Source organism: Cyprinodon tularosa, unplaced genomic scaffold (assembly GCF_016077235.1).
Source record: "Cyprinodon tularosa strain WSP-4 unplaced genomic scaffold, ASM1607723v1 ctg17, whole genome shotgun sequence".
NCBI lineage: Eukaryota > Metazoa > Chordata > Actinopteri > Cyprinodontiformes > Cyprinodontidae > Cyprinodon > Cyprinodon tularosa.
Genome location: NW_024038531.1, coordinates 3,148,627 through 3,172,660, shown reverse-complemented (window position 1 = coordinate 3,172,660; position 24,034 = coordinate 3,148,627). Strand labels below are relative to the sequence as shown.

Sequence of the window (24,034 nt, the reverse complement as noted above, 5' to 3'; positions counted from 1 at the left end):
AGGCTTGTTTACTCTGTGGAATATCGACGGGGTCTGGGGGAAAGTCATGCAGCAAATTTAACAAGAAAAAGTGAGAGCAGAAGCTGCATGCCCAGCACCGCCTCTCCACCACAGCTGCAGAAGATCTTCTTTCAGGCTTATAACCCAATTTAAGCTCCATGCGCTTTGAATGTGTGGTGGCATGAAGCTGTCACACAGACCTAACTCGCTGCTAAATTTCTGTCAGTCATTACAATTCTAAGCTGGGGATTTTTGTCAGCCTATGGATCCTGCACTGCAGAAACTAAAGTTATATAAATTATGACAAAATTTGTTTTTATATGGAAGCCACAGTCTTACTAATATATATATATATATATATATATATATATATATATATATATATATATTTCTGCACTGAGAGAAATAATGCAACCATTTTTGACATTTACTTAATCTAATTCAGTTGCGTAAATATATATATATTTTTTTTTTTATGTTAGCAGGGTAGGACATGAAACAATTGTCTTAAAGTAACTTAACATGATTAAGTAAATGCCAAAACAAGTTGAATATATTTCAGTGTACATTTCCATTTAGTTTGCAGGCTGCTGTCATCATCCTCAGATTCTTTTTAGCTGTTCTGACATAATTGCTGTAGCTTCTTGCTTTAACATAGAAAATAAATAATTTAATAATTCTAATTGGTGCACCAAGATCCTTTTTTGAAAAATATGGCTGCTTTTTTGTTTAGTTGGAGAAACATAACATAAAAGTTAATAAAGTCCCCAAATTGATTTATTACACACACATATATATATATATATATATATATATATATATATATATATATATATAAATAAAAACAATAAGCAAACAAAATTCACTGTAAATGTAATGTTTCCGTTTGTTTTTTGGGGGGTATGAACAAAGAAACTGATAAGAATCTCTTTCTATCAAAGAACCCCTTGTCTCAGGGTTATATATTCACAATGGTTGTTTTTCAAACTCAATCTCTAAAATAAGAATAGCAAAATGTTAACCAGTCATTTATTGCTGCTTCTCTTTAACTGGGCACACTGCTACAAAGAGCTTGTCAGGGTGTGGTGTTGGTTGGAGGAAACAAATGCAGAAACAAGTTGGCTGAGGTGAATTTAAGAGGGTTTAATTAAGTTAACAGGAGCTGAGGCAGGAATCAAAAATCCAACGGAAATTACAGGTTCACAGGAGCTGAGGCAGACATCAAAAATCCAACAGGAATTACAGGTTCACAGGAACTGAGGCAGGCATCAAAAATCCAAAAAAAATTCAAACATCCAAAAATCACAAAATAACAAACGAACCAGAACCAAGGAGAAATCAGGGGAAAACCAAACTCTAGGAACCAGGGAGAGACGAAGAAGGCAGACAGACGATTGACGACATGTAGACGAGGATCCAGCAAACAGCAACTGAAGAGGAAGGGCTTTTAAAGGGGACAGAGACAGGGAGAGGGCTAATGAGGAAATTGAAAACAGGTGCTGGCTGTAACAGAAAACAGAGCAAGAGAAAGAGGACATAAGAGGGCAGCAGAGGACAACAAATGGAGAACCAGGAAGACAGGAACTAATAAGAAAACAACAACAAAATAATAATTAAATAACTAGGATAACGAAACATGGTGAAAAGAAAACTAAACACTAGAAATCAAGGAGCAAATAAAAAAAAAAAATAACAGAAACAGAAACCTAACAGAGCTCAGCGGGAACCACACCAAAACTTGCACATTCTGCTGGCTGAACACAACTGCTGGCTTTATAGCAACGCACTTTTGAACTTAATAATCTCAGAAAATCTAATATAGAGAAAATTAACCAGTGGATGCAAATGCTATAAAATTCATATCTTCTAACAGTGCAGCTGTTTCTCCATATAACAGAGATGCATCCTGAAAAATAAATGCTGTAAAATCTTTTCCCCTAGATAGGAATGCTCCTCCTTAAGCTTGGCTATTCTACTCCTAAAATCAAATAACTGCTTCCCTTATTAACATAAATAAAAATGTAACAAACATTTAAAAATAAAAAAAAACATCCGTTGATGGTTTCAGATGAAAATACAAACTCAAACCAGTTTGAGGAGAGAAACTGCATATTATTCAGTTAATCTAAAATAAAACCAGCACAATGTTAAATTGTTGTTTGAAAGTGTCTGGACTGATTTAACAATATGACTGCTCACAGTCAACAGACAGCAGGGTTTATTAAAGAGGATTATAGAGTAGGATCAGCAGGAGCCTTTGTGTCTTCCTGCTGGCCGGCAAAAGATTTCATCATCCACCATTGTTTTAGGAAAAATCACCTCAACTTCATCAGAGATCGGTCAAAGGAAGAGAGGTTTAACTTGGCTTTTACAGTAAAATGACCTCTGACTCTGTGGCTCCTTAAAGTAATGAAATACAAGGACTGATGAGAACATAAGACGAATTTGGATATTTCCAGTGTTTCTTAACATTAATATTTTTTCTTTCACTATATTACACTAAATAAGGTATAGGAATATACAACAACCATCTAGAATTTTGTTTGATATCTGTAGATCATCACAAGACACCACACATTGGGATTCTAACCAATAACCTCCAGGAAAATATTGCTATATATTTTTGAAGATTAATGTCCTTGTCTTTAGATTTGATGATGAACAGGATGTTCAACAGACTAATATATTCCTAAGCAATACATCAATAATTACGGAATGTGTAAGTTTTTTTAAATGTAAAAAAAAATTAAACCACTGTTAATTCTTTTCTTAAAGATGAGCAGATTTGTGCTTTGAATTATCATAATGATTAAGCAACAATGTTTTGATTAAATGAAGTGCCTTGGAAAAGATTTTTTTTAGCTTTTTTAATATTTTGTTCTGTTGCAACATCTAACGTCTTTTCTTGCAATTTTGCTTTTAAATTTCAGAATGTGTGGCTTGCATTTGCATTCAGTTCCCATTTTCTCTAATATCCCCAACTGAGATCTAGTGCAACTGCCTTCAGATGGCACCTTTTTTTCTAAATGTAATTTTATATGGGTAGAAATACATCTGTTCAATGAAGACTTTGTTAGAGATTGTCATTGAGCAGGTCAGAAAGAAGATTTTGGAGCATTTTAAAGCTGCTTTGTAGATCTTATTGTTCATTGTTGATACATCTTCTGGAAAAAATAATAATAATTGCAGGCTGGGTCATCAGAACACTCAATCAGATTGAGCCAAGAGGTCTGTATTAACTGTGGAGGAGCTTTAGAGATCCAAAGCTCATCTGTCAACATTACTCAGTGACTGCACTGGTTGTGTTCTACAGAATCTGGACTTTATAGGAGGTTGCAAAAGAAAATGTTTGTTGAAATAAACTTGACAACTCAGCAGTTGGTCCATGCTTGTTATTTTGTTAAAAGAAACTCAGATGATATCATGTTGGAAATACACCAGGTAGGGAAACGGCAAACATTGATAAGAAAATGTTCTGGTCTAATTAGACCAAATCTGAGCATACGGACCCATGTTATGTGTGATAAATCTATTTGTGCATTCAGCATAAGCCAGAAAAAGCCAAACTTACAGAGAGGGTTTTTCTTCAGCACCAACATTCTAGTCAGAGTTGATAGAAATGAAGGGTCTACAAACAGGGCAATCCTGGAAGAAAATATATTAGATGCTGCAAAACACTTAAGACTCAGGTGGGAGTTTACCTTCTAGTGGGACCTAAACATTTTACCAGAGTTACCATGAAATGGCATAGATCTTGAATCTGAAACTGACTCTTATACTTTAAAGAAAAATAAAATTATACAGCGGACAGGCAGTGATTTTAGTAATAATATTAAAGTGTCTACATTTCTACAAGAAAATGACCTAAATGGTTTAAGGGACTTTGTTTAGCCCTTAAAAGCCGTCAGGTGGCAAATTGTTAACAGCCAGAGTTAAAGACTGAAGCAGAATGGAGAGATTAAGAAGATATTTTGTCCCAGTCGACAGTTTAATGCTTCTTGAAGGACTGAGTTTTTATTAATATTATTATTTTAAATCTAATTTTGTGTTTTTCATCCTATTTTATATGTTTTCATCTTTCCTATTGTGCAAGTGAATTTCCCCAATTCGGGGACTGATAAAATAACGAAAGAACGGACAGACGGACGGACTGACAGCAGGGGTGGATTTAGGAAATTTGGGGCCCTAGGCAAAGACAGGCATGGGGCCCTTTGAAATGGGAATACAACACATAAAACAGATCCATTATATAGATACAGAAATTTTTATAGACTAGACACATTATTTGTTGTAACTTTTGTCCCTCTCTTATCCTTTTTCTTGGTGTTTTCCTCTCTGTTTCTTTTTTCCCTTTTCTTTTCATATTGGCAATGTGCACAGCTGACTTTTCACGCTTTCATTCAGAAGGAATGAAATTATCTGCTCATCTGTTCTCCATTTTTCATTTGAATTAAATTATAGCTGCTTGAATCATGACAGCAGACAAGACGGAGGAGAGCAGGAGACAGGGTTATGAATCTACTTGCTATGGAGAGCAGAGTTTGACGCTTTTAAATGTTGTTGCCAAAGTCTCCAGTAATTTAATCACAATGAAATGTGAATTACTTCCCTTTTTTAAGTATTGATATGCTTTTTTCCACTTTATTTTGTGGAAAAGCGTATCACAGGCACTTTAAAATGTATTTTTAATGAGGTGAGTATTTATAAACTTGATAAATTAAATGTTTTTTTTTTTTTTTTGTTTGATCAATGTTGTGGCTCTAGATAAATTCTATCAGGTTGGATGAAGGGTAAAGAAAATCCTACAAAATTCTCCAAATGGCTAAAGCTGGAAGAGGCCAAATCCAAAAAAGACTTAAGGAGCTAAGTCTCCAAAGGGTTGAGTTTGTGAAAGACTAATAGAGAGGGAATTCTACTTCAAATGATTGCAGCTGCAGTTAAGGGTTTTTGGGAAAGTAAGATTTAATGAGAGAAGTTCTTGTTGTCATCATCTTTCAGCCCCGGTTGTAGATTCAGCTGCAGTCATGTTTTCATCTTTGCCAAACCACTGCGGGCTAAAGCCATAAGCAGAGTGTTGCTCTTATAGGCATAAATAGATATAATGTGAAGGTTAATTGACCAACAAAGTCCTGTCACACTGAATTAGTGTGCTCTGGAAGATGGATATAAGCGAGATGTAATATATCACATACAAAAATAAACATTTACAGGCACTTGTTAATGTGTCAAGCATGAAAATTGTCCTTCTGATGTAAAGTGCTCGCTATTAAAAGTAAGAGGGGAGAGGATGAGTAAGAATTCGACTCCTCGTACTGATTAGATTGAGTCGGAGCAGACAGATCCGATAGAGCTTGTTTCTATTTTGAAGATCTGTCTTTAGGCTTTGGTTGCCTTTTCGACTTAACATGACAGTTCAGCCATAATTTTTAAAGATCTACTGCCCCAGATTAAAGGTTATTCAGCTGTCATCATCATTCCAAGTAATAGCTTGAAGAAAAACAAAAATCAAAGAAGGAATAAAATAATCTCAACTAATTAAATGAGTGGTTAGAATGTCAGTCACATAATGTAGAAATAAGCTAAATAGGTGCAAGAAGCACTAATTGATAAAACCAATGCTCAATGTGTAAATGTGTGCATGAATGGGTGAATAACTGACTGAAAAAAGTTTAAAGCTCTCTGGAATCATTTAACTTGATAAAGCACTATACTAATAAAGGCCATTTAACAATTGGCATTGTATTCACGTTGTTCACGTGGACAAATGGTACCAAACTAAATGAGGGTCTTTAATAGAAAATGTATACAAAGCTGGTGGAGAATTTAAAACCACTGCTACTGACTGTTTGCTTCCCCCATTCTGAGGATGTTCTGGTACAGAGGTCATGATTTTATCAATTACAATAAGATGTCACATTCCTGGAGCAGCAGGGGAGAAAAATTGCACTTCAGGGCCACCGTACATCACCTGTAAGCTGATGAGGAGTTGTGCAGCTCTTTCAGTGGTCGACTGAGACGGCTTTACCGCTCTCAGACTATTCAGTCTATAATACTAAAAAATCATCAATCCTTTTCACTTCAGCAAACCTGAGTTTTAATTGCTTTTAATGATTTTTCTTATTTTATATAAATATATTTATAGAATTCTTCTTCCTTTAAAAAAGTTTTTTTAATTTACATTTCTTCACTGTGTGCATCCCACATTTCTGTTACCAAGAGCTGCTGTTATGAGTTAATTACTACAGTCTACTTTATCTTGTTTTATCACTATAGTTCCTCTGTATAGTTGTTTCCTCTATAGTTGTAGGGGAAAAAAAGAAAAAAAAAGTGTATGGTGCCCACATCAAGCAAAATGACTAATTCCTTTAGAAATGTTAAATTACTGAACTGAACTTAAGTTGCAGAAAATAGCGATTCAATCAATATCTAGATAAAATAATATCAATGAGTTCTGCACAATGTAGTGCATGAAGAACGTCACAGATTCTAAATTCAATTCTGTTTTTGCTTCATTCTCTTCTTCACCATCCGGAAAACTGAAAAATGTCTTGAGCCTCAAGGGAAAGCAAACATGGATTCCACCATGCATGTCCCGCCCATCAGAGGAACTCTATTTTCCATGCCACGTTGCCACTGTGCAACAAGAGATAAGTGTCTGGAATTGGAGTGCAGCGTGCCCGGCTGGCAACACTTCCGCTCACTCCCTCTTTCACTTTCTCACTCCTTTTCTCTCCAGAGAAAAGAAACTCAGACAATGTAGTTAATTAGGGAATGCTTTTATAGCTTTCTGGGACCCAGGTTCCTTTAATTAAGGAACACTGAAGTGCCTTTCACTGGAAGATGTGCGCTTGATGAATAAGATAAAGCCTGAGTTTTTTGCATAGATTTCAGCAGTAGCAGTTTAAATGGCATTCTATCAGGCTCTGAGCTTTGATGAAATATGCCAACATAGTGACATAAGTATCTATAAAGGATTCATGTTAAATTATGCTTTCATTCAGGAAAAAAAATAAAAACACCAAGGCAAGTGATTACTTTATAACGGTACTTTTTCAAAACGTGTCACATCTCTGAGAATTTGCTTAAAAGCTTGTCTTATCAATTTCTCTGGGGGTCTGCATTTGTGACAGCAAAATAAAAGATGGATTTTGCATCCAATTAAACATTGACGCAAGATAACAAGTCAACATGAAACATATATTCATGCATTAAGAATATAATCTCTGACTTTTTTATGTATAGAGACCGGAAATGTGATTAGGAGAGAGGAGGAGATAGACAGCTAAGGACTCGAACCAGTGACAGCTGCAGTACAAAATCCCCAATAGAAATTTGTGAAATACAGCTTCTGTTTGAGCATCCAAGGTGTATAAATCTGATAACATGAGCAGTGCAGTTTATGCCATATAAACTTTGAGGAGGATGATTGCGAACGAGGTCTTTCCAGTGTCACCTCCATTACCATGACGCTCCGAGGCAAGGCTGGAGCTGTAGATCCTCAAGTTATTGTAGAGCATCACTCACTGTTGTTCCTTGGAGGAGAGTGCTTATTGATTTTGTCAACAGAGAATCGATTTCTCTTCTTATTCTCTCTCACCTCGTCCCTCAGCAAAAGAACCACAGCTAAGTGCTAGTCAGCACCAGTGGCACGGGAAGGGGGGTGCTGCGGTGGCTGCAGCCTCCCTCGTCATAGCATCAGCCCCCCATGGTGGGGGGCTGTGGAGTAACATAATATTGTACTTAAAAACATGAAATTATTTATGTATTTATTTTTTTAAAGACTGTGTTTGATATGGGATTAAAATGATGGGCTGTGTATAAGATATAAACTAATGATTCATTATTTTAATATTTCATAAAAAACTAGGCTACTCCCCCGGAAGCTTCCGCCACCTCACATTCGTTTAGGCATGGCTAGCAATAGGCAGCAGAAACGTATTTCTGACTATTTCGATGTGAGAAATGGTTTTAATTCCCCTATACGCTAGAATAAGGCTGCATATCACTAAATATTATGTCTGTATTAAGCTATTTAGTGATAAAATATGAAATTAGTTAATTTTTTTGTGTGTGTGTGTTTTTTGTTTCAGATATGAAATCATTCCCCATATCCATAGTCGAATGGACTTTCAAGACGTTCAATGTTCAGTTTAGGCTATATTTAGGCCATGTTTCATTCAAGTATTCCAGATCCTGTTGATTGCGAGCTCTTGTTTGTTTCGAATGATTAAAAGAGAAGAAATAAAGTTTAAAATGTTCATGCTTTGTTCCGATGCATTTTAAATGGCAGTTTTTGGCGACAAATGTAGGCCTACAATATTATGTTAAAAACGTCAGCCACAGCCCTCAACATAATGACGTCACGTGTTTTCTAACCCAGCCATCAGCCCCCCTCGCTTGAAACAGCTTCCAGCGCGCCTGGTCAGCACAGCTCCGGGATGAACGACTGTGACGTAAAGTTTATTCTTTCTATTCTAAAGGGTGTTTCTGGAGTTTTTATGAGATCAAGTTTTCAGACGACCAAACTTTAGCCAGGCTCATGTTTTAAATTGTTTTGAAGGGTTTGGGAGGATTTTGGGGGATCACTCCCAGAGAGATGGATTTTGAAACGTTTTCTGTGGATTTTGCTCATGTTGATTTATTTATCAAAGCAAATATATCTGCCTAAATTAAAGGTTTCTTTTAAGGGGGGTGGGGGTATTAGGTGTCATGATTTTACAAAGTTCAGACCCAAATGTAGAAAACCGAACAGGGAGACCAGGGAAAAGGTTTAACAGGTTTTATTGAAGAGGTAAACCAGTGTGAGGTAAACAAGTGTTGCTCTGAACACTGCTCAACCGGAACTGAAAAGTGAGGGGAAGACACAGGGGTTAGTTCAGGTTCAGTGGGGAATTTGACTCGTGAACTTGGAGAAGAGGATTTGGTTGCTGACTCACGTTTCCAAAGAAGTAGTTGAATCCTTGACTCCTGTCTGTGTGCTGTAGTTCCAGTGTTTGTCTGATTCGGTGGAGGGCGGAACAGGGATTACCCAGAACGCGGTTGTTAGTTGGTGAACGGAGAAACTGACTGCCACTCAGATTTCCTGCGGTACTTGAACGGGTCGTACTGGAGATTAATCCCTTTCTCAGTGCGAAGCTCAAACGATCTCTTGGGGAAATTGGATCCAAACCTCCTGTTTGAACCCCAGCTCAGTTGATCCTTCCAGGGAGAGAAGGTCAGAGAACTCCTGTTTGCAGGATGACTTCCTGCCGGTTGCAAAGACATAAACAAAGTTAAACCCAGGTTGACAAAAACTCAGTTTGACTCAGCAAAACTCAGCTTGGCTAGAGTACCCAAAACTGGAAAACACTCTGACATCGAGGAAGTGGCAGTCAGCAGCTTAAGAACACACCGTCTAACGAGGAAACCATCAGCAGGTGTGTGAGGAGGCGGACCAGAACCAGACGCCTCCTGGTGGATGAAGGGAGACAAACACAGAAACACAAACACAAAGACAGGAGTCCTGATATTAGGTACTGTAGTCTTGTCTCACATTGCTTTGTTGCTTCTCATACACTTTCTTGCAAAGGTATACCATCTTATTTTCAGATTCTATATAATGGAATGCCTGAAAGTAATTCACGATTATGAAACAGAATAAGTAGTAAAGTAAATAGTGAGAAAATAGGAAAGTGGGGCATGGATTTATATGGCGGCCGAGTGGTTAAGGTATAGGGCTTGGAATCCTGAGGTTGTGAGTTCATAAACCACTGCCACTCTGACTCTCAGAGCAAAGACTCTTAACCCCCGATTGCTCCCTGGGCACCACACATCAGAGTACTTGTGACAGTGTAATGACATGAAAATGCTGCTCAAACTAAGATGGAAGGGGGTGCGTTAGAGGCTTTAAATTACTACTGTGTGGCAAAACTATTATTTTGTCATAAAAATAGGGCCCTTTTAAATTAAAACATCTTGTATACAGTAAAAGACAGTGGTGTGGTAGTCTGATGGTCTTCGCCTACTTTCCTGCTTCAGGATCTTGCTATAATGGATGGAACCACAGTTAAGTGAAACTGACACCATTATCTCCCTTCTTTTGTACTTTGCATGTTTTTGTGTGCATATGTTGCTAGTTGACTCTATTCTGTGGTCACTTTCATTAGACAGGAACTCATAAACATAACACAGTCCTCCCTAGGACATTATTTTCCATTTCAAATTAACTCTTTCTTTACTGATATCTATATTTGTGGGGCAGTGGCTCTCTATGGGGTTGGCTTTAGAGATCAACAAGCAGGTGATCATGAAGATTCTGCCCAGAGACACTCCTGCCCTCAATCAACTTCTCTAATATCTGTTCTTTGGCTTACAAACGGATGAAATGTTCCATTGGTTAAATAACTGTTTACTTATTGGGTGGGAAAATCTTTGTTTTTCCAGTTTTGTATCTTACATTTGATGTCTGCTGGTTGGAAAGAAGTAGCAGTGACTATACCTGCTAGAAGAAGACATCTGATGAGGTCTGACTATTTTTAACCCCTCGGTTCTCCTTCAGCCCTCGTGTTATTGTGTTGTTGACGTTGTGCTCCTGCATATAAACAGGAAGCAGGAAGCTCAGGCTGATGGCTGACCGCCGTAGAAATAGGTGTCACTGTGTTTGCATCTGGCTGTCATTGTGTTGGTTAAGCTGAGACTCTGACATTTTATGTGACAGAGGTCTGACTGCTGCTTGTCCCAGCTCTGGAGTCAGGGCCATGAAAGAGGCCAACAGCATATGCTAGAAGGAATAAACAGTGAATTGCATGGCGGTTGCATGAAAATGAATAATACTTTTTGGTTTTCTGTGAATCGCTCAAATTTACCAGTTTCAACCTTTTTCAAAACAAAAAATAAACTAGTAATAAACATAGCTATTATGTACTCGATGGTTTTTAAGATTTAATTTAGAAATATTAACTCAATTACTTGAGTAGGTTTAATTAGTTAATGACCAACAATGGTGGCAGGAGGAGGATGACTGGGAGTGAGGGTGTTTTTTATCTGATCTAAACTAATTTCTGATCCCAGCCTTTCTGCCTGCTCTGCGCACTCTCCAATCAATTAAACTTTCCCTGGATTGATGTTAAAGATTTTCTTGGAAAGTTTTACACCCATGAAACCACACTTTATGTGCAGTTTGACTAGTTGAATTATAAGCTGTGTGTTACTCAGGCTGCTATAAGAATCCCTATAACTATTGACGGGGAAGTACAACAAAATGAACTCCACCATAACCTGACAATGATTCAAAAGAAATGCAAGCCTAAAATATTTCAGCCTGCCTTGTTCGTTACCTGAACAAGATTACCTGCAAATGGCCCATTTTAAAGCAGCTTTGGAGCCAAACAGAGAGGGGAGCTTAATGAGTGTGTGAACAGGAACTGTTGGAAGCAACATAAAGCAGACTGAAGTTACCAGTAGAACTCGATGTTGACCCAGAACAGACAGAATCAGACTTACAACTTTTCACTCATAGTCACCCAACAAGAAATTGAAACCAGGGTCATAAGGAACAGAGTAGAGAGACTTTCATTTGCCCTAAAATACCCTAAACATTGTAGCTAAACACAATAACATGTCTTTTAGTTGAAATCATTGCTTCTCATTTTTGCTGTGAGTCCAATTCTACAGATAAGCTACGGATATAATTTATGTCAACAAATCTACATATATGTCGACAAAAAAAAACAAAATTGACAAATAAATTAGGAACATCTACAGTAGCAGACATTCAAAATGGCCTTCTAAGTCAAACGCCAGCGGAATGGCAGCCCACTTCCCTGCAACTCCCTGCAAAATCCCCTCCAACTTCCAACCACTGGAAAGATCCCCTCCTTCTCTTGGGGCTGCAAATTTTTTTACTCCACCCTTTCATGCAATTACAGGGTCTGATCAGGAGATGGCGCTTCTCTTTAGATCTTAATGTCCATTAATCCTGACAGAATATTTAATACAAAGATTGAGTTTTAAAAAGTAATTTTAAGGGACCAGCCAAGGACCCATCAAGGGGCCATCAAGGAAAGTGGGAAAATTTTCAATAACTACTACTGTAGAACTTTTACTCATGGAAGTCTTCACTTCAATATTTTCTGTGCTGATTTTAAGCATACAGCTTTGCGTTAATTAAAGATGCGGTGCTGAAAAAGGTAAAGCAGTTATTAAGCCTTACTAGGTTAATTCAGCTGTGCTGAAAGTTGGATCATCATAATACAAGATTCAATATTTGTCCCTATCCCTTTTATTTCACAAATAGCCTGGAGGATTCCAGCAACATTCTTTGCTTAATAAATAACATTATTTGAAAAGAGATTTTTGTATTTACTTGGAGTAGCTGTCTGATATAGAAACCAATAAATAATGTGACATACTTATTTATGACATAAATAACAAATCGAAAAAAACTCTGCAAAGGAGAGGTGAAAGGTTGAATTTAAGGTTTGTAAGACTGCATAGAAAAACTGTTTGTAATATGATGGATGTAAGGGGGAAAAAATACCTTTTAAACCCTGTCTAAGATGAGTGGATCATTGGATTGTCATGGTCACACCTGAATTAATGCCCATCAGCCACACCTGTAAACCTCCCACCACCTTGACTCACTGCTCTGAAGCTGATTGCTCTGAAAGCGTCAGCCGGACTAAATCTTTTGTTTAAATGGCAAGTGGAAAATGCCAACATCTGTTACTTCCACTAAATTGGATGAAGGTGTCAGTTGTTTTTTTTTTTTTTTTCCCAATCGTTTCGGGTGTTCCAATTGTTGATGGGTCCAGGCAAGAGCTAAAGCAAAGATCCACACAATTCCCTGCTTTTATTTGACCTCAGTGTGTGTTTGTGTGTAATCTCCACTTTTCAAAAAGACATTTAACTTTAGCTCTTTCCTTATTTTATTTTTCTCTCTCCCCAGTGCCATCTTGGGCCATTGTCTCGATTGCTTTCGTAGCCATCATTCTGGTGTTGGCCTGCTGCTTTTGCGTCTGCAAAAAGTGGATTTTCAAAAAGAAAAACAAAAAGAAGGGGAAAGATAAGGGCAAAAATGCCATCAACATGAAGGATGTCATGGATGGGGCTAAAACCGAGGTAATGTCTCTTATCTGTTATCATCTCTAATTTAAAGTTATTATCACTTATTCCTTTAAAAATTTAAGGTTATACTACATTTTTTATATATGAACACAAACAAGAAGTTGAAGGTATTTCTCCTGAAGTAATTTGTGATATTTTATGTTTACTTCTGTTTGCATATTTTGGCTTGTTTTCTTTTGCAAATGATGACAAAGTTGTAATATAATCCCAAGCTACATTCAAGAATTTAATTACAATTGTATTGCAAACCTGATTGTTCCAGTGCTTCTTGCACTTCGTGTTGTATGAATCCATAAATATAGATAAAGCATTAGAGCTTTGGTCATTTAGATGGCCCGATTTTAATCTCTGTCATCTCCTGCTTTTGGTTCTTGTGACTGGTTCTTTTTTTGTCATTAGTGGACCTGCTCACTTGTTGAAGAGTGTGAGAAGCTGTGTAATGAAGCGGTATCCACCCAGAGAAATGACATTATCAAACTTTAAACAAACACAAAAAGGGAACTGAACAAAGCTCCTTTTGTTCATCAGTGCAGAAGGCGAGGTTCTGATAAGCAGACTATGAATTGCACCTAAAGGGCTTCATTAAAGGTGCCATCTTCAGTGAACCCCCAAATGATATTTTGTTTAATGTGCAGCAACAACAGCTCTTCGATCAGAGATGGCTCTGAGACATGAAAAGAAGGCAGCAAACGTTTTTCTGAAATATGGGTTTTGAAAACCGACCCCCTTCACACCAAACCATAGACTGTGCCACAACTTCCAAATTTTAACCTTTTACAGTTCGTTCCTATAAGCTAGCTGTGTCAAATTCCCCAGAGCTTCCATCTCAGAACCTTCAATTACATCCCTGCTCCAACACAGCTGACTCAAATGGCTGAATTCCCTCAGCTGCTTGTAATTTAGCTCTCCAGGTGCCTTCTGAGGAGCCATTCATTTAAAGCAGGTGTGTTGGAGGAAGGATGTGAGCTCCCCTGGAATAGGCTATGGGGCATGAAGTAAGAAGTTACGCCTTTTGAGTTTTGGGGGGGCAATTAACCTTGAAAGTTCTAGGTTTTAAGGAACAGAAACTATAAGCAGAACTATAAACAAAACAATAATTTTTTTTGCATGAGTCCTTTCAGGATGAGTAATGAGCTATGTGTAAAGTTGAGATGATTTCAAAGGATGACTCTAGGTCAGTTTTTATCAATCCTGGTCCTCAAGGCACACTGCTCTGCATGTTTTGGATGTTTCTGAGCTTCAGCACACCTGATTCAGATGACTGCAGTTCAGCAAAGCCTGATAATCTGCCATAAATTGCTAATAGGTGTGTGAAAGCTGGGAAACATCTAAAACATGCAGGGCAATGTGCCTTGAGGACCAGGGTTGAAAAACACTGCTCATCTGAATCAGGTTTGCTGAACCTCAGAAACATCCAAAACATGCAGAGCAGGGTGCCTTGAGGTAACCTGACTCTGCCAGATGGATTTGCTCCGCATATCCATCTGGAAACCTTCCGTTGAAGTCATTTTGGGAAGGGGCGAAAATACTGGTTAGCTGATTGGCTATGTTGGTGATAGACGGGCCAAATAAACCAATCAGATCAACGAAGCATATGACGTAACAGAGCGACGACGAAGAGGAGCCAATTGATAGATCAAACTCTTGCCGAAACCAGTCGGGAGAAGAGCAAAAAAATATTTTCCTCTGATAAAAGCCACCAGAGCAGTCTTTTGCTATTCTTTCAGTGAAGAAATACTCTGTAATTCCGATAAAACTTGGTCGAGAGCCACGCTAACGCTAGTTTCATCGGCTGAAGCCGCCATGTTCTTTAGACTGAACTGTCGCGCTTCTCGTTGCGTCACACCTCAACCGGCCTCAAAGCCAACGCTGATTGGACGTTCATTTGGTGAATGGCTCCAAATTTTCTTCAACGGAGAGTCTCCAGACTGATTAGTGAGTGAAATCTTGAAAGCTTGCGAGATCAGGATGGTCTCACGAGGCTATCTAAAGGACCAGGGTTGAAAAACACTGCTCTAGAGAAATCAGCAAACCTGCACCTTCTAGCCTCTTGATAAGGTAAAACAAGCCATATAGTGTTTCTTCCTTTACAGTAAGGTTGGAACTGATGGTAGATGTTCAGAATCCTCCCACCTAAACAGCGCAATTCTGCAGTTGGTGAGGAGGCATCATATTGCATTTATATTTGTGGCAGTCACACTCTGATAGGACGATTGAATAAAAAAAAGGGGATAAATTACACTTAAAGCAGGACTATGATTCCATTTCAATTGAAATTATGAGTTAAATATTTGTTGTAGTTCATCTACATTAAAATGAAGATGATTGAAACTGGTATAGCTGTTTAAATCTGCTATGAAAGCCTTTACAGCCTCCTAACTCATAGGGCACAACTTCTATTACTTCCTGATATCCCCACTGCCTTTGCACAGCCAAAGATAGATTTTTAAGCTGTAATTATTCACAATAAATAGTGTAATCTCTCTTTTAAAAGAGTGTTTTTATGTGATCTTTCAATCTGTCTCTTTGGAGGCAATCAGTCATTTCTCCTGGTGTGCCCAGACTCTAGTGTGTTAACTCCTGTGTGTGGTTGTTTTAATTTGTGTTTCTTCCTTCTATGTCCTCCTTATCTGTGTTGTGTCTGATGACTGTTCGGGATGGTCACTGGCGGTAGGTTCCCAATTGCTGTTGGATCTTCTTAAGCCTGCTGCTCTGACTTTTTTATTTTCTAATAGCCTCTTGAAAACAACTACCGCTCCCATAGAAACCAAATATATGTAACTATGCATACTGTACATGTTTATCTACTCTATATATGTGCGTACAACCTCCATATGCACATATATATGTATGAAAGAGACACTGGGTGCGTAATAGCGAGGTTGAACCACACAGACTTTTTTTTTTGTGCCAAGCTGTCAAAGTCTCAGACTTTTTGAACGTTTCATTTAAAATTCAAATCAGGGCATAAGTAGAATGATTGAGAGGCTCTACTACAACATTGCCTTAAAATGGTTTCATTGATCTACATAAAATGTTGCTTACTTATGAAGTGGTGGGAAAAAGATTCACATTTTCTTAGCGATAAATTACGAAATGTGTTCTTAGCCCCGTATATTCTGATATGCGAAAATTAAATCTATTGCAACCGATTGCATTAAAAGATTGGGTACTTTAGTATGGTGTCAGCTGTTCAGAAGTTTCCTAACAAAACAAATATGTGGAAAAAGGTGCTCTCGATGTTGAATTTGTGCACCCATGCACACAGTGAAGCATGGCCACAGGAAATGGGAGTGCTGGGGTTGCTGTAGTACCCCTAGTGGCGAGAGGGGGATTAAAATATATAAAAAATGCTTTGCAAAATTTATTTGCAAAGATTTTAACTTTTTATATTTAACTATTACGTCTTTGGATTTTAATTTAATTATTTTGAGGACTAATCAACCCAGGTACACGGAACTTACGCTGTCATGGCAACGTCAAGCAAGCTAGTGGTCACCGAGTAAAGAGGTATCCCGCTCGCAGCAGCAGACTAGTAAATGTACATAGTCTAATGACAGAAACGAGGAGGAAATATCGCACATAAATGCATTTCGGATTTTTTTTTGGTAAACCACCACCAGTGAAGAAGAACACTAGTACCGCAACCATGACAACAGAGAGCAGCCGGAGTGAGGAGACTGTCCGCCCGCTTCTGATGGCAGTTGCACCAGCATGCCTAGTCCCAGCACCCGCAACCCCACCTGATGTAACAGAATTAGACAAGCCCTTCCAGCCAAATTGGCCTCGTTGTATCTTAGATAGGCCTATAGGCTCATAGGTCTTTTGTCCAAACTACTTCCAGCGGCCCTGCTGTGAGGTGTGTAAAACAAAAATTGCACCTCCATATACCATGTCTTTGGCTGAATCATGCTTTAGGGCTGCTTATCATTTACTATAAAAGAAGACCTGCTCAGAATTGAGGGAGAAAATAGATTTAACTATTTACAGACAAAAACAAAACATGCTTCCCAGGACCTCATACTACACTGCAAAAAATTTTATTCTAAAAGAATCATTATTTTCTTAAAATAAGGGCGTTTTTTCTTGAATTAGGGAGGTAAGTGACAAAGTTTGCCAATGGAACAAGACAATTTGTATTTAAAATAAGAGAAAACAATTGCATTGTCTTTTTTCAAGTGAATAATATCTTATTATCTTATAATAAGGGTAAACATACTCATTCCATTGGCAAATTATCTTGTCTGCCTGCTAAATTAAAGAAATTATTGCTTATTTCTAGATCGTTTTAACAGTGTAGGCCGAAGGTTAATCCTCTAGCAGTATAACCTTCCTTCATATCCAGTCTGACTGCTTTAGTGAAGAATAATGGGTCAAATGTATTGACTCAGACATATGATGATAATTGGGTTCTGCTCGTTTAGATTTTTGTTTCTATAAATCCTGAATTAATTTTCTTCCACTTCATAATTGTTGGTCGATCACATAAAGGATATGATTACATTGTGGTTTTTGGTTGTTTTAGGAATTTTGCCACAGAGTTTTAAAATTGGTGATGAAATGAACGCAGCATTTTTAGTTTTTTTTCTTTCAGCTCAGGTGAAACTGATCACAACATTCCAAAAGATTTTTCCTCAATCATTTAACCTGCTATGATTTTCTCTCTAATTGGATAAATTTCTGTCGAAAGCAGAGACCCGACTCAGAGACAGCTCCCTAACCAAGTCCGTGTTGTTCAGCCTCCTGCTTTCACATGATTAATTTAACTAATAAAAGCAGGCCCCAATGTGCAGTAAACCCCCTTTTTTACCAACACCTTCACACCCACCGCTGGCATGATGCTTCTAGCTACATCAGCATAGAGGGGGTACAGCTTTAGGGCTATGATGACGATGTATGTATGTCTGAGGTTGTAACCAGACATGGGAATGAGGAATCACAAAAGAGCACTGTTTTGTATGACAGAGAATGCTCTGCATGCCAAACGATGAGAGCCACTTGGGAAAGGCAACTCTTGACTCTGAATGACTGAGAACTAGTCTTTGCCTCTTTAAACGCATGTTTATTTTTTAATCTAACGGGAAACTCCCTCCCTCCCTCCTTACTGTCACCCCACCTCTCCTCCCCCCACCGGCACCACCACCTGTCACCATCACCTCAGTGCCAGGCTAAAGAAAGGCCGCTTTCACCTCTCTTCCAATGCCACTTCTCACATTTCCCAGTTTTCTTTGTTTCTTGCCAAAATCTTTATGTGCCTGAAATAACCATCAAAGGGAACTGTCCAACTGCTACTTTTTCTGAAAGCATCTCTCTCTGTTTCTGTCCTCCTTAAGTATCTCTCTGTCTCCTCATTGCTCTCATTTCTGGTGCCATCATTTGATCTTTCCTCCCATCAGACTCAAACACTCACAGACTGGTACAAAAGCACCAAATGGGACCAGGCCTGGGGCTTTAGTGCATCACAGAGCATGTCCTAATGTTAACTGCCGTGTTTTAGTGCTTGCTCCCCTTATCCCCCTCCCATCCCCCTTTCCCATTTACAGTTTAAAACAAGTGGGGTTTTTACAGGACTAGGTTTTCGCAGGCAGCACCTGGGCGGTTGAACAGCTGGCTGGGTGCTAGCTCCTCGCTACAAACAGGCCTCACTGACTCTTGGTGGGTGTCTCCTTCAGGCCTTGAAGGATGAGGAGGATGCAGAGACAGGGCTGACGGAAACGCAGAAAGAAGCCGAGCCGAAGGAGGAAGAGAAATTGGGCAAATTACAATACTCCCTGGATTACAATTTCACTGAGAATACGGTAAGGATCTGTTCTCCAAATTACTGTGTGCTGGTTTTTCTTTTGCTTTATTTATTGTTGTTTTGCAAAGATCCCTTCTGGTAAGTATTGTTGTATCAAACCTAAACATAGGTCTGTGCTTCTTAAGGTATGCCAATGTTTCTAAAAGCTTTGGTTACTAAGCTGCTAAAGGTTTATATGACACATTTAACAAAGAAATTGCAAATTTAACACATTTCCTTCTGCTTTAGGGAGCATAACATAATAAAGAGCTGTCCTTCCCTCGACCCTTTGTTGTGCATTACTGGTCAACTTGCTAAAAGTGGTTTCTACATTTTTCACTTATTACAAAAAAGACAAATTGTGCCATTTAAAAAATATCAGAAAATACATTCATGACAAAGAAACTAAAGGACTCCATCCATCAATTCAATTGAAATGGCACTGGTATAAAACTACTGTTATGACGCCTTTGTGTGGTGATTACCAAAGCACATAGTTCTCATTAAGTAGCTTATTTAAATGAATTTGTTATAATCATATTTTTACATACTAATAAGAGTAAAGCAACAAATATATAATATTGTGCACAATGAGGGCTTAAAAACTGTTCAGTTCAGCAGATGCAGAAAAAAATGCAAGTGTGAAATGATTTAACTCATAGAGCAAATTAGGTTTAACATAATAAGGATGTAATATGCATTAAATGGAGGCTAGCAGTAGTTTAAAATGTATCAGATCAGACCAAGTTAATTAGACCACTATAACTAATGGTTGTGATCGTTACTCTAAATTGAGTTGGCTGCATCAGTCTCAAAATAATTCAAACTGCTTTATACCGGCTATGAATTATCCTACCAGCAGATAAGATAGTTTGATTCTTTTCTGTTTTTAATAAAAAAAAAAAAAAAAAAAACATTTTTCTTAATAAGAGATATTCTAAAGAAATCATTTTAAAACCTGCAGCTTTTCTACAAAGACCAGGTTATTGTTATTGTTTGTGTACTGCTGCTGTAAGCAGAGGTACTGTAAGGGTACATTTTATAGCATTCTTAGATCTTTGGAAAGAAAGGATCAGTTTTCAGGAAAATAATTTCAAGTTCCAGGCCCTAGTTAAACCTTTTCCATGTCTGAAAATTTTGACTTGTCTCATCACTATATATTCCTCTGAACAGAAATCCTAAAATGTACACCATATGTCAGGTGGTGTTAATGCTTAATGTTGTATACAGAACTTTCTACTTAGACTTTTAAAGACACATTACCCTGCCGGGATTTAGGTTGTCATGTCTCGTTTGTTTTAATCTTTTTTCACACTTGATCAAATACGGCCCCAGTAGATACCCATTTTCTGGTGAGAATTTTTATTTATTTATTTTTTTTTTTAAAGGAGAATAAGGAATTAAATTAACTTCCTTTCAGCAGATGTTGCTCAAAAGATCATGGATGCGGTGCATGAACACACTATCCCTCGCTGGGCTACTTTAGTCCCTGTTATAAACAGATCTGACAACCTGTAATAAGGGAGTGATTCTTTCTGTTTCTATGCACCAAACATATCGTTTCGGTAAGAGGGTAACGGAATATCAGACTTTATATTTATGTCTATTAACCATTAGTGTTGTAGTCAAGACCAAACCAACCGAGACCAAGCAGTAACGAGACAAGGCCGAGACCATAAAAGGCAGGGATGTCAAACTGGTTGCACCAGTAGTGCACCAGACTCCATTCATCTCATAAATCCATCATGTTAAGGTTGGACTTACTTGATGTGATGACTGGTGTGCTATTTCTTGGTTGGAGAGAAAACCTGCAGCCACACGGCCCTTTCTGGAACTGGTTTGACATCCCTCATATAAGGTCTCGGACTCTAACGGTCTTGGTTGGCGTTGTCTTGACTACAACACTATTAAGCATCTTCAAATATGCATTGAACTGTTTTTTGGGTTTTTTTATAGGTGGGAAGATTACAAGTAATTAACTATAAATAGTCTTTAAAGAAGACTGAGTGCATCAGCTTGAATTGATTAAATCTGTCTAATCCAAGCATATCTATAATTATATTTTATTGCCATTTCAACTTTGTAGGTAAAAAGACTTTGGTTGAAATATGGTCGTGATTTATCTCAAGCGGGCCAGATATATACATAGACTTTAATAAGACCCACCTTTAGTAACTAGCCATCAATAACTCTCCAGTTAGATAACTAAGCAGTCCTCATAGACCTGCCTTTGGGCATCATCTACACCAGGGGTCACCAACTTTTTGAAGGCTAAGGGCTACTTTATGGGTACTGAGTCATAGGACGGGCTACCAATACTGACCTATGAACTAGAGGAGTCGGCATTTACCTGAACTTCATAGATAATAAACATATTTCTATTGTTTCTTTTCATTTTTAATTTGCTTTTAGATATTCTCATTATGAAATCCATATAAATCCTCAAATGTTCTAATTTATTGATATGATAAAATGCTTCATAAATGCTTCAAAATAAGAGCTTCAGTAAAAAATAACATATCTGATTTAATCCACTGGTGAATTGTTCTGTTTTCAAAAGATGCTGAGGGCACCCCATGTTGTCCTTGAGGGTCCCTTGGTGCCCACGGGCACCACGTTGGTGACCCCTGATCTACACATTTTCAGTGAGGTTAATGTCTTTTCATAGGGAAGGCTGTTCATGAATTTTAATATTAAACATCTTTTCTTTTATTTCAAAAAGAGTGTTGTTTTTCAAACACTTTGCTCTTTGGTTTGAGGTACAGCTTACGAAATGCAGGTAGTTTTCCCTTTTACTACTTCATGACTGCAATTCACCCGTTGGACAGGAAATAACTTGTCACACAGCATAATACGCTCAGATCAAGAAGTATTTCTTATGTGGTGAAGACAGCCGCCCTGATGTTTCAGCAGTTTCAAGCACACTGTGAAGCCAGTGATCCAGGCTTCACAGTGTGCTTTTGTACCCATTAACAAGCTTCCAAATAGATAATCCATCACTTATATCAGTGGAAATGCTTCTGTTCATTTAGATTACCCACGTTCCTTGTACTGACCTGGTTTTTACCCATAAGTCAGAGTCTTTTGTAGCTTTGATCCCCCATAACAGGTTAATGTTTGACTGCTTTATCCACTCAAAAACCAGGATTGACAGAATTTCTATACAACCAACTTATTCTGTCCTCCACAGATCTCCACAGAATATTTGTAAGGATATTTAGAAATAATACAAACCACCAAGGTTCAGACCTATTATAAACTAGAAAATGCTGCAGCCTCTCCATCCAAAGTGAAGCCAGTTTGTAAATTACAATGGACTGGGAGAGCGTCAATAAAAGAAATAAGACACTTTGAAGCTTTACTGACATTCGGCAGCATGTTCTGGAGAGTTTAATATTTGGGAAAGGAAATGTTTTAGTCATCGCACCACAATAACATTGTTTAGAAGAAGGGTGCTCAAGTCCAGTCCTCAAGAGCTATCCTGCAACTTTTTGATGCACCCAATTTTTAACTCACCCAAATGAAATGAGTGGCTCGTTACCATGCCTCTGCTGCGCTAAATGAGGAGATTGAGCCTTTCGATTCAGGTGTGCTAGAGAAGAGATGCATCTAAGACTACGTTCACACTGCAGCCTGAAGTGACCCAAATTTAATTTTTTTGGCCCATATGCAACCTGGATCGGTTCTTTTCAAGACAGTCTGAACAACACAGATCCGATTTTTTCCAATGCAACCCAGGCCGCTTGGCTATTTGGTCCAGAATCCGATATGAATATTATCTTTTCAAATGCGACCTGTGTCTGAACAGCCAGGTCGCACCCATCCCACCTGAATGTCATTAATACTGACAAAGGTCACTATTCTGCTTCTTGCTACGCAGCAGTGGCAGGAAAAACGACAACAACAACAACAATGGTGGATGATGATGCGGAGAGCAGTATTTATGTTTAACCATCTTGGAAAGATTGAGTTTTAAGGTTGGGAAACATCGCTAGATGTTCTCCAGCACTACCATCCATGTTTACTTCCGTAAACACAGAGCACTCTAGCTTGTGACGTCATTGCGTCCTCTACTGCACATGCGGGACACATACAATTCGCTTACATTTGGAAATGTGAACAGTTATGCAAAGAAATCAGATTTCACAAAAAAATCGGAATTGAGCATCAAGGCCTGCAGTGTAAATGTAGCCTAAAAGTTACAGGATTGTAGCTCTTGAGCACCCCTGGTTTAGAGGAATCAAACAACAGATCATACATCTGTTCTGTGATCTGAACATCTTTCTTATGCCTGGTAAAAAAAAAAAAAAACTAAATGGGCCGATATGGAATATGGGGTTCAAGTCAAACCATTGATACTTTGGCCCTGATCAACCTGTGGAGGAACTCGCAAACCCTGCAAGGACTGTGGAACAATTGCAACATGGCTTTTGCAAAGAGTGATACAGCAGCTAAAGCAGATCTACTGAGTAAATGTTAATTTTCCATCTCATCTCAGAAATATGTTAGTCAGCTGCATGTGATGCTGATTTAAGAATATAAGGGTAATGCAGTCAAAGAATGTTTGGTTCGTTTCTGTTTTTTTACTCACTGGAAGATGTAATATTGATAATAAAAAACATGGAAAAATCTGAATGCCATACAAAAAGAGTGTCTTTCTATCTGGAGGTTTCTCCAGAGTACTTGTTGTCATTAACCATCATTATCTAAGACAACTCATTCACAAAACTCCGATGAGTTAATTTAATGTTTAATTTCAAACTGGGATTACTAAGGCAGGGCTCTACCCAAAGGTTTTTTTTTTTTTTTTACCAAGAGCACAGCTGTTCCAAAATGAAAAAAAAAAATGTAGGACTACGGAAAAAATTTAGTGTTACTATATATGTTGTTACATAACACCCTTTTGTTAATCAGAATTAATCTGGAAAATCATTGTTTCGTGAGGCTGTCTTTTTACAAATGGGGATTTCCAGTCACCAACACCAAATTATCTGCCTACTTCTGCAATTAACAATATATACAAAACACAAGGTTGTCCTCAAACTGTGATGTCTCGTTACTGGATCCCTAAGCATCTTCCCCATACAAATTAACCATAGGACTTTTTGCTAATTCATTTTCTTACTTATTTTTTAATAAAAAAAGCAAATG

General features: G+C 38.0%; 1 protein-coding gene across 3 annotated transcripts in view; it reads left to right on the top strand.

Annotated features, from left to right (window-relative positions):
• Positions 1-24,034, top strand: part of syt1a (synaptotagmin Ia) — a 251,779-nt gene that overhangs the window by 184,994 nt on the left and 42,751 nt on the right. For 2 of the 3 annotated variants that reach the window (XM_038281327.1, XM_038281326.1), the window contains 2 exons: positions 12,926-13,098; positions 18,777-18,902. In XM_038281327.1, the coding sequence (XP_038137255.1) occupies positions 12,926-13,098; positions 18,777-18,902 (299 nt within the window). The remainder of the gene's footprint in view (positions 1-12,925; positions 13,099-18,776; positions 18,903-24,034) is intronic. The other variant, XM_038281328.1, reaches the window with a different exon arrangement.